This window comes from Brienomyrus brachyistius, unplaced genomic scaffold (assembly GCF_023856365.1).
Source record: "Brienomyrus brachyistius isolate T26 unplaced genomic scaffold, BBRACH_0.4 scaffold89, whole genome shotgun sequence".
Classification (NCBI taxonomy): domain Eukaryota; kingdom Metazoa; phylum Chordata; class Actinopteri; order Osteoglossiformes; family Mormyridae; genus Brienomyrus; species Brienomyrus brachyistius.
Window position 1 is genome coordinate 546,975 of NW_026042364.1, and position 11,706 is coordinate 558,680.

General features: G+C 43.7%; 2 protein-coding genes across 2 annotated transcripts; both read left to right on the forward strand.

Moving 5' to 3' along the window:
* Positions 1–429: 429 nt before the first annotated feature.
* LOC125727159 (kelch-like protein 10) lies at positions 430–4,751 on the forward strand. The gene is made up of 6 exons (XM_049003878.1): positions 430–616; positions 1,160–1,649; positions 2,015–2,623; positions 3,144–3,293; positions 3,928–4,288; positions 4,376–4,751. Exons 1-5 carry the CDS (start codon positions 456–458, stop codon positions 4,231–4,233), a joined length of 1,716 nt encoding a protein of 571 aa, XP_048859835.1. The 5' UTR covers positions 430–455; the 3' UTR covers positions 4,234–4,288; positions 4,376–4,751.
* Positions 4,752–10,223: 5,472 nt separating this feature from the next.
* On the forward strand, positions 10,224–11,706 carry LOC125727167 (kelch-like protein 10; the record flags this gene model as incomplete). Its single annotated transcript, XM_049003881.1, has 3 exons — positions 10,224–10,691; positions 11,066–11,164; positions 11,695–11,706. Coding segments are annotated over 3 exons (579 nt in total), but the record flags the coding sequence as incomplete, so codon positions are not given.

Here is an 11,706-nt window from a genome sequence, read left to right on the forward strand (position 1 = left end):
GGTGGAAACTAGGGAATAAGATACGAACTTTAACCTCGTTCCTGACAGACATGTGAAGGACCGTTTTTGTTTTTCAGTTTTAGAAACGCAGCTGAGGAGAAAAAATATGATTTTTTTTTTTTTTATTAATTAAGGAACTATTTTATTTATTTCGGGAATTCGTGATTTGACAATTCATACATAATACAAAACGTAAATGCTAAGATAAGCACGGTATACATTTACCAAAAGTGATATTAAAAACATTTCACTTGTTCTTCTTGTACAGCTGATTGCGCATAGAAAATATTTCCCCCCAATCAATTTCGAATCTCAAATATAGATTTAAAAATAAACGTTACGGTATCTTAGAACACTGTGACGCAAAAGTGCGGTTTTTGCGTATTAGAACGTATGTACGTCATTTCGAGTGGTATAAAAAGGAGAAAGAGACGAGACATCCACATTTTTGAATAATGATGGCACACGACATGGAGCGAGTACTGATGTCCCCGGCGTTCGAAGTGTTCAACAAGCTTCGGCTGGCAGGACAGCTCTGTGACATGGTCCTCATCGCAGACGGTGTTCAGTTCAACGCCCATAGAGTGATTCTGTGTGGCTGTAGCTCCTACTTCCAGTAAGTAGCTGTGACCCATATATGAAGATGCGAAAACAGCAAGGAGTCAGTTTTTATCTCTCATTAGCAATGACTTCTCCTTGGCAATAAGGCTCTAGGATGACAGAAAGTTTATATTAATATATATTATATTAAATTATATTAATGTAGGTCAGTGCTGATCAGAAATATTTCTGATAAGTGTACCACCTTAACTTTTACCATATAATAATAATAATAATAATAATAATAATAACAATAATAATGGTATAAATATATAAAAAGGGGACCATGTCAAACAGGAAAAACAAAGTATTCCGGGGGACTTGCCCACCAGCCCAACTAAAATATATTAAAGGGGGAGCTACTGTTGGAAAAATAAGAGTTAAAGCCCCTGGTCCCTAGTTCTTTGATGCCTATGTGATCATCTGTAGCAGGGCGTCCTTATCTCTGGTTTATTTCCATTTGGGGGTCCCTGGTTCAGAAGATTTAGAAAACCCCTTAATTAACTTTGCCTGCAAAACCCATATTTATTAGATGAGTCACTTCTGGATTGTGTTTCAGGGCTCTGTTCGCCAGTGACTGGAGTGATTCAGGAAAGCGGGAGTACCAACTCCCAGGCATTTCCCCTGAAACATTGAGGCAGGTCATCGAGTACGCCTACACATACTCTGTGGTCATCACAGCTGACAATGTGGAGAACCTCCTGGCAGCTGCTGATTATCTCAGTGTCCTGGGCATCGTACAGCGCTGCTGTGACTTCCTGCATGAGCATCTCTGCCTTGACAACTGTGTTGGGCTTGTCAAAATCGGAGAAGTCTACTGCCTCAATGAGCTGCACCAGTCTGCATTCAAATTCCTCCTGAAGAACTTTAAGGAGGTTGCCATCACATCAAACGATTTCCTAGAACTCACGCTCGAAGAACTTTGTGACATCATGGAGCGGGATGAACTGAATGTCAGAGAAGAAGATGTGGTGTTTGACGCCATCCTCCGTTGGATCGAGCACGAGCCTGCCACCCGAGAGGCCCACATTTCAGTTCTGTTGCCCAAGGTGAGTATAGTTATACTATGTTCGCATTGACTTGTGTATATAACAATAGAATGCTCATTGAGTGAAGTCTTTATTACTGTAGCTAGAGACTGAACCTTCATTTCCATGTCCCATAAGTCTATAACCAAGGCTTCCAGGTATTACACTTGGGAGGAGAGTGTAACAAATAATGGAAAACAACACACTGACATAAAATAAGTGTTAGCTGACACATCTGAGACTTTCTATGTAAATGGCTACAGCTAAAGAAATTAAAATTTGCACTTCCTGCTGTATCCTTAATGTTAGGAATTGCTCATCTCCAGAGATTCACAGAAAGCACTAAGGAACTCATGGGAATTCTCTCATTCTTGATTTCTGTGTAGGTTCGCATGGCTCGTATGGATCCAGAATATTTTATGAAGATCGTCAAAAACAACGATCTAGTGAAGGCCAATGCGGCGTGCAGGCGAATTATCAGCGATGTCTTAAAGGTCATCTATGATCTTGACGAAAGTCCACTCTCTGACTTTGAGAACCCGCTGATCCGCCCACGCTTGCCCTCTGACATTTTGCTGGCTGTTGGTGGTTGGAACATGCGCACTACCAACTGCATCGATGCGTATGACACACGGGCCGACCGCTGGGTGGATATCACGCAGGAGGAGCAGACCAACCTAGCTGGTCATGGCATGGTGTACCATAATGGATTTGTGTACTGCATTGGGGGGTTTGATGGCCAAAACTCTATTAATACCGTGCGCAGATATGACCCGATCACACGAGCATGGCAGCAGATGGCCCCAATGCACTGGCAGCGCTGCAATATTAGTGTGGTCGTGCTTGATGGGTTCATCTACGCCATGGGTGGTCATATTGGTTTCAGGCCCCTCAATAAAGTAGAGCGGTACAACCCAGTAACCAACAAATGGACCCAGATCGAGCCCATGAATGAGAGGCGAAACGATGCCAGTGCCACCACCCTGAATGGCAAGGTAGGGTAATGGGAGGGCGTCTGCCTGTGTTTACCTTCATTTTCCCCTTGAAATTGAGTATTTTACTCAATCATAAGTTCTCTTTCTCTTCAGATTGCTGATTTTAATCCATAATTACTATGTTCAATAAATTTAAGTATTTGCATAAATGCATTATTGGTCTCCATTAGGGGCACATTGGGTAGTGCTGTGGTGTCATATCCAAGACTTGTGAGATAGATGAAATGGTGTTCCCATGTCAGGTTTCCTTTATTCTGTTCCTGGCGGAGCAGAATTCAAAACTCTTTGCAGATTTCCCTTTTCAAACAGCCATACTAAACCTGAAAATTAGCTGATTATGGTGTGTTTGAGAAGGGAAATCTGCAAACTGTGTTCCGCCAGGACCGGAACTGGGGAACCCTGTCATACACTATGCATAGCATATACTTTTATTTTTGAGTCACAATGAACTTCATCTGTAACCTCCAAACCCCAGTCATATACAGTATAACGGTGTTCACAGTTAAATTGTTTTTCATAGATATACATCTGTGGGGGCTTCAATGGAACAGAGAGCCTTTCTACAGTGGAGTGCTTTGACCCCCTCACTAATGAATGGAGCTTGATCACTCCAATGAGCACTCCCCGTCACAGCCTTGGAGTCACGGCGTATAGAGGGAAGATCTATGCGGTGAGTGATTCCTTTCTGTGTCAAATCTCACATTTTACCTGTAAGACTCATGGTTTTTTTGTCTTTGCTGCTGTGTCTTTCATTGTGATGCATTTAAACCAAACAAAACAGTTAAATGCCAGAAATACCTGCTGCAAAGGCTTATCTTAATACACATAAAAAACATATATGCTACCCTCTTTAGCCTCCCTGCATTTATTTCTGGGTTATAAATGGATCTGCTGGGGGTCTCTGCTACTAGCTCGGGCTGTAAAGTTTAGATTTTTTATTAATTATTTTCCCTAGTTCCAGATATAATTGGTCAGATTGTTGTTTTTTTCAGTGTCTGATTAGCTTCAAGTGTTCGTTTTAAGTAATAACAATAAAAAAGCAAAATATATTAGCATAAGGAGTCATTTTTGAAGGCTCACAGTTTTCACCGAATCATACAAGTATTCTGTTGCCCAAATCCATGTTTTCATTGCATATAGGTTGACATGTGTATATAAGCTTGTGTCATTTATAGACAATGGGAGGTTCTAAAGAGCCTGCCTTCATAGGGTGAAAATTGCTTAAGAGTTCATGACTTTGGGAAAGTTGATGTTTGCCCATCCTTTTGGCAACCAAGTGATAATGAATCTTTGGCATCTCTCAGGTGGGCGGTATCAACAGGCCTGATGACCTGCAGACCATGGAGGTCTATGACCCTACCACAAACCGCTGGCATGCTGTGGCCCCCATGTCCACACCGCGCAGTGAATTTGGCATCGCAGTGGTGGACGACCTCCTGTTTGTGATGGGCGGCCACGATGGGTTTAGGGTAACTAACAAGGTGGAGTGTTATGATGCGGGGACAGGCAGCTGGTATCGTGCGCAGGACATGAGCAGAGCCAGAAAACACTTCAGCTGCTGCGTAGTGCCTGCGCACCCCCGCATCATAAAATACGCTTCACCTCGTTAGTCCCTAACGGCCACCAAGGAGGAGAGAAACCCATCTGCCCACAACAGCATGCCCAGTACGTAACCTCATTTACACCCCCAACCCCGAATTCTTTCCCTATAATATACAGTGAGTTTCTATTGACACCTCTTTTTTTCCCCAGACTCTGCTTCCTCATTGGAAGGTGTGTTGGTGGGATCGAGGTCTTTGAAGTCAAGGCTGTCCGGAAGTCATTTTCCATGGCCTCGCTAAGCTCCTCCCACACCTGAGTTTTTGCCTCGACGACCGCCGAAGCCGCATTCCATCATTTCATCACCGCTGTCCACCAGCGGGTTCGGGGAATGCCGCCACAACAGGCACCGACCACCTTACGGCCACAGCTCCAGTCAGCCGCCTCCACAACGGAGGCATGGAACAAGGCCCATTCGGACTCAATGTCCCCTGCGTCCTCCAGGACATGGGAGAAGCTCTGCTGGAGGTCGGAGTTGAATCTTCTCCTGACATTGCATACTTAAAATAAAGTTCTCTTTTTTATATTATCTAGTTTGTGAAAGCGTCATAAATTTCCCATTTTGGATAAATGTTGTTTGAATATACTCCTTCGTTCTCGTTTGACGGTTCTCTTCAGAAATTCCGCTGCAACCATCTGTGATTACTAATTAAGCACTAAGGTTTTTCGTAATCAATTGAAATACTGGTTTAGTGCAGCCCCTTCCCCTGGGACCTACAGTAAACATAACTGGCAACTTGAATTTGGAGAAGTGATGTTACCTCTGGATTGATTACAGTATGTACTGTACACAATATTATATTGTGGGTGTCAGAGTTTGCGTGTGCGAACGGGCAGGCTGGCAGGAAGGAGGCAGGGAAGGACGAAGCAGGGAGGTAGAATACGGGGAAAACTGGGGTTTTATTAGGGGGAAGACGGCTATGGGCAGAACGGGACATGACAACAGCACTAACATCAATGACGGACATCGGACAGGGCAAGATGTGGACTGATATAGACAAAAGACATGGCGAAACGACAAGGTACAGCTGGGCATGATAGGGGAAGCACACGTGGATAATCAGGGGGCGTGGCACACAACGATCGTATGAGCCGGGCATGACAGTGGGCCTGCGTTCATAGTGGGGTACCGTAGGGTTCAATTTTAGGACCAGTACTGTTCCTAATTTACATTAATGATATTGACACCAATACATACAGTAAACTGGTTACATTTGCAGACGACACCAGGGTGGGTGGCGTAGCAGATATTGATCTAGCAGCGGAGAGGCTACAACGGGATCTGGATTTAATTAGCGACTGGGCTGATACCTGTCAGATGAAATTTAACATACAGTAGATACATGTAAGATAATCATTCAGAGAGCAGAAATATAAAGTACAGATATTTTACGGGTCCCACTGAAATAAAGGTAGCTGATTATGAGAAAGATCTCGGTGTGTATGTTGATGCTTCCATGTCCCACTTTCGCCAGTGTGGGGAAGCAATAAAAAGGCCAATAGGATGTTGGGTTACAACTCTAGGTGTGTGGAGTTTAAGACAAGGGAAGTGATGCTACGATTATACATTGCTCAAAAAAATTTAAGGAACACTTTTTAATTAGAGTATAGCATCAAGTCCATTAAACTTCTGGGATATTGATCTGGTCAGTTAAGTAGTGGAGGGGGTGGTTAATCAGTTTCAGCTGCTTTGGTGCTAATGAAATTATGAACAGGTGAACTAGAGGGGTAACAATGAGACGACCCCCAAAACAGGAATGGTTTAACAGGTGGAGGCCACTGGCATTTTTCCCTCATCATCTTTTCTGGTGGTTTTTTCACTAGTTTTGCATTTGGCGACGGTCAGTGTCACTACTGGTAGCATGAGGCGATACCTGGACCCTACAGAGGTTGCACAGGTAGTCCAACTCCTCCAGGATGGCACATCAATACGTGCCATTGCCAGAAGGTTTGCTGTGTCTCCCAGCACAGTCTCAAGGGCATGGAGGAGATCCCAGGAGACAGGCAGTTACTCTAGGAGAGCTGGAGAGGGCCATAGAAGGTCCTTAATCCATCAACAGGACCGGTATCTGCTCCTTTGTGCAAGGAGGAACAGGATGAACACTGCTGAAGCCCTACAAAATGACCTCCATCAGGCCACTGGTGTGAATGTTTCTGATTGTTTGGTCAGAGACAGACTTCATGAGGGTGGCTTGAGGCCCCAACGTCCTCTAGTGGGCCCTGTGCTCACTGCCCAGCACCATGGAGCTCGATTGCCATTTGCCATAGAATACCAGAATTTGCAGGTCTGCCACTGGCACCCTGTGCTTTTCACAGATGAGAGCAGGTTCATCCTGAGCACATGTGACAGATGTGAAAGGGTCTGGAGAGCCTATGGAGAACATTATGCTGCCTGCAGCATTGTTCAGCATGACCAGTGTAAGGAAGAGGACTCCCTTACTATTATTTATATTGTAATTTGTATAGCACGTTAGCAGCACATCCTCCTTTTTAATAACAGCACTTTATTTAGCTTCGGACTTTAACCATGGATTTGCACAGAACAGTTGCAAACAAAGTTTATTTATTGAATATTTATTGGGAATTTTAAAATCAGTTGGTAGCCTTGTTTCAGATACTGCACAGCGGCTCCTCATCAAGGAAGGTGGTGGTGTCTGTGAAAAGGAATGGTGATTGAGGGAGAATAAGGTTTACCAGTAAGGACAACTAATGCAGATGGGTGGGGGTGAAAGATCTAGAATTAAAGGGGGTGCAAAGAAGTAATTGTAAGATGTAGTTACTCACCTTTCTTTCCTGTGTTCTCTCCAAGGTGTTTGGGCAAATATTTCCCTGGGGTCCAGACACCATTTAAAGGTTCCGGGAGAGACCATGGCTTAAGGAAGGGTGGGGAATCTTTTGTGCTGGGGTTTGGGGTTTTATAATATGGGTTTTTTTGGGTAAGATTAAAGAGGAAGATGTTTATTAATATGAAAATGTGAAATGTAGTTGTATATTTATTTATGTAGGTTGATGTGTTGTGTACTATGGTGGAAGGGGGGGATTTAAGAAATTACCTGTGAGTGGAAGAATGGTTTAGTCTGTGACAGCTGAAAGTATTGAAGGCTGCCAGTTGTCATTGGAGGGTTTTTTTATTTTTTTTCTTTTTTGCTGTGAAGACGCTCGACGTGTGAGATGCTTGTAAGAAGAGCTGCATGGAAAATAAATACGTGTTGTTCCACTGCATTTGGGGTAGTCTTTCTCACTGTAAATCCAGCCGCTGAGGGCCACCGTATTACAGTACAACCGGTTTGGTGGTGGGTCAGTGATGGTCTGGGGAGGCATATCCATGGAGGGACGCACAGACCTCTACAGGCTAGACAACGGCACCTTGACTGCCATTAGGTATCAGGATGAAATCCTTGAACCCACTGTTAGACCCTATGCTGGTGCACGACAATGCCCGGCCTCATGTGGCAAGAGCATGTAGGCAGTTCCTGGAGGATGAAGGAATTGATACCATTGACTGCCCCCCACGCTCGCCTGACCTAAATCCAATAGAACACCTCTGGGACATTATGTTTCATCCATCCAATGGCACCAGGTTGCACCTCAGACTGTCCAGAAGCTGTGAGATACCCTGGTCCAGATCTGAGAGGAGATCCCCCCCAGGACACCATCCGTGGTCTCATTAGGACCATGGATCGATATTGTCAGGCATGCATACAACCATGTGGGGGGCATACAAACTACTGAGTATGATTCTGAGCTACTGTAATAAAATGACAGCCAATGGACTAGCCTACCGCATCATTTTTCACTTTGATTTTCGTGGTGGCTTTGAGTTCAGCTCTCTGTAGGTTGATAATTTCATTTCCATCAATCGATGTGGCATCCTTTCATTCCTAACACATTACCCAGTCTACATCAGTATAGATATCCAGCATGATTTTTTTCCCCATTGATGTCTGATGTGTTTTCAAAGTGTTCCTTTAATTTTTTGAGCAGCGTATAAATTCCTTGGTAAGACCCCACCTAGAATATTGTGTGCAGGTTTGGTCACCATACCTTAAGAAGGACACTGCTGCCTTGGAAAAGGTGCAACGTAGGGCCACGAGAATAATTCCTGGTCTTAGAGGAATGTTTTATGAGGAGAGGTTAGCTGAGCTGAATCTGTTTAGCCTCGAGCAAAGGAGACTATGGGGGGACATGATCCAGGTGTATAAGATTCTAACAGGTCTGGATGCTGTTCAGCCAAATGGCTATTTTAATATTAGTTTAAATACCAGATCTCGTGGCCATAACTGGAAATTAGCGGGAGGACATTTTAAAACAAATTTGAGGAAGCACTTCTTTACAAAGCATGTAGTTAGAGTATGGTATAGTCTTCCTGTTAGTGTAGCACAAGCTAAAACCCTGGTTTCCTTTAAATCAGAACTAGATAAGATTTTAACAACTCTGAGCTATTAGTTAACTTCTCCCCAAATGAGCTTGATGGCCAAATGGCCTCCTCTCGTTTGTGAATTTCTTATATTCTTATACATAATATACAAAGCTATTCTCAAATGAAAATGAAACGGTTTCATTCCCGCTGCAATTTCCCACGTCGATTAACGACACATGATTCTGCAGCCTCGCTGAAATAGATGTGAAGGGTACATTCAGGGTACATTTTTTTTTAATTTGTGGAATCTTAACCGAAGTGAAAAGACAGGAGGACAAAATATTATACATTTAATAATTTTAGATTTATTGGTGTTTTAATCTGGGGAATTTGTGATTTGACTATTCATACATAATGCAAAACTAAAACATAAATTCTGAGATGAACATAGTATACATGTACCAAAAACATTTCACTTGGTCTTCTTGTACAGCTGATTGTGCAAACAAAATATTTTTTCACAATAAATTTGTAACTGGGGGTATTTTCCTACCGGTGTATTTTACGTAATATTAAATTATCTGAGATCAGATGCCTCATCTTGAATGAGTTAATGCCGGTGAAACTCATCTGGGATAAGTCGGTTTTTCAAAAGTAGCTGTGTTAGAAAACTTGATCGGCAAGTCTCTCATTGGCTTCCACATTTTGTTAAAAATAAAAAGCAGGGCGCATGACTATCTGGTCAATCAATTTCGAATCGCAAATATAGATGAATAAAAATAAAAAAAATCAGTATGTTAGGACACTGACACAAAAGCGCAGTGTTTGCGTTTTAGAACATATCGTCACTATGCTGATGTACACGTCCGTTGCTGGTCATTACATGATATAAAAAGGAGAAAGAGACGAGACATCCACATTTTTGAATAATGATGGCACACGACATGGAGCGAGTACTGATGTCCCCGGCGTTCGAAGTGTTCAACAAGCTTCGGCTGGCAGGACAGCTTTGTGACGTGGTCCTCATCACAGACGGTGTTCAGTTCAACGCCCATAGAGTGATTCTGTGTGGCTGTAGCTCCTACTTCCAGTAAGTAGCTGTGACCCATATATGACGATGCCAAAACAGCAAGGAGTCAGTTTTTATCTCTCGTTAGCAATGATTTCTCCTTGGCAATAAGGCTCTACGATGACAGAACGTTTATATTAATATATATTATATTAAATTATGTTAATGTAGGTCAGTGCTGATCAGAAATATTTCTAAGTGTACCACCTTAACTTTTAACATATAATAATAATAATAATAACAACAATAATAATGGTATAGATATGAAAAGGGGACCATGTCAAACAGGCAAAACAAAGTATTCCGGGGCACTTGGCCACCAGCCCAAGTGAAAAATATTAAAGGGGGAGCTAATGTTGGAAAAATAAGAATTAAAGCCCCTGGTCCCTAGTTCTTAGATGCCTATTTGATCATCTGTAGCAGAGGGTCCTTATCTCTGGTTGATTTCCATATGGGGGTCCCTGGTTCAGAAGATTTAGAAAACCCCTTATTTAACTTTGCCTGCAAAACCCATATTTATTAGATGAGTCACTTCTGGATTGTGTTTCAGGGCTCTGTTCGCCAGTGGCTGGAGTGATTCAGGAAAGCGAGAGTACCAACTCCCAGGCATTTCCCCAGAAACACTGAGGCAGGTCATAGAGTACGCCTACACGTACTCTGTGGTCATCACAGCTGACAATGTGGAGAACCTCCTGGCAGCTGCTGATTATCTCAGTGTCCTGGGCATCGTGCAGCGCTGCTGTGATTTCCTGCATGAGCAGCTCTGCCTTCAGAACTGCATTGGCCTTTTAAAAACTGCCGATGGTTACGGCCTCAGCGAGCTGCACCAGTCTGTTTTCAGCTTTATCCTTAAGAACTTCAAGGAGGTTGCCAGCATCTCAGAGGAGTTCATAGATCTGTCCCTGCAAGAACTTTGCGACATTATTGAGAAGGATGAGCTGAATGTGAAACAGGAAGATGCGGTGTTTGAGGCCATCCTCCAGTGGATCGAGCACGAGCCTGCCACCCGAGAGGCCCACATTTCAGTTCTGTTGCCCAAGGTGAGTATAGTTATACTATGTTCGCATTGACTTGTGTATATAACAATAGAATGCTCATTGAGTGAAGTCCTTATTACTGTAGCTAGAGACCGAACCTCCATTTCCATGTCCGATAAGTCTACAACCAAGGCTTCCAGGTATTACACCTGGGAGGAGAGTGTAACAAATAATGGAAAACAACACACTCAAATATCTTACATTAAACAAGTGTTAGCTGACACATCTGAGACTTTCTATGTAAATGGCTTCAGCTAAAGAAATTAAAATTTGCACTTACTGCTGTATTCTTAATGTTAGAAATTGCTCATCTCCAGAGATTCACAGAAAGCACAAAGGAACTCATGGAAATTCTCTCATTCTTGTTTCCTGTGTAGGTTCGCATGGCTCGTATGGATCCGGCGTACTTTATGAAGATCGTCAAAGCTAACGATCTGGTGAAGGCCAATGCGGCGTGCAGGCCAATTATCAGTGATGTATTGAAGATCATATATGATCTCGACGATAAAAGTCCACAATCTGACTTTGAAAGGCCACTGATCTGGCCGTCTGGTCGGGGTCTGGGCTGGTGCGCTTCTCGGCTGCTGCGGGGTCTGGGGTGGTCTTCTGGTCTCCTCGCCAGAGGACAAAAATGGGGTCCACATAGAGTATATATGGGGAGTGAGAGTATGTGTACAGCGTTCATTTCTGTGTATCTCTATGTTGGGTGAATGTGTAAATATTTGTTTATGTGTGCATGAGGGTGGGAACGTATGCTTGTGTATGTGTATGCCTGTTTGTCTATACGCATGTGTCAGGTTGGGTCCTAGACTCCACCCGAAATAACATCTCGGGCTCTATTCCCCCCCGCCACACTCCCTGCCGGTGGATGGGGCCCCCGGCCGCTGGTGCGTTGGTGGTTCTCGATGTCCGGGGCTGGGTGCTCGGGTGGGTGCTGGCTCGCCCTCGGCGGTTGCCTGGCGGGATTTGGCCCTCCTGGCTCTGTCGGGCCCTTGCTGGGGGGTAGGGGGGCCCTTGA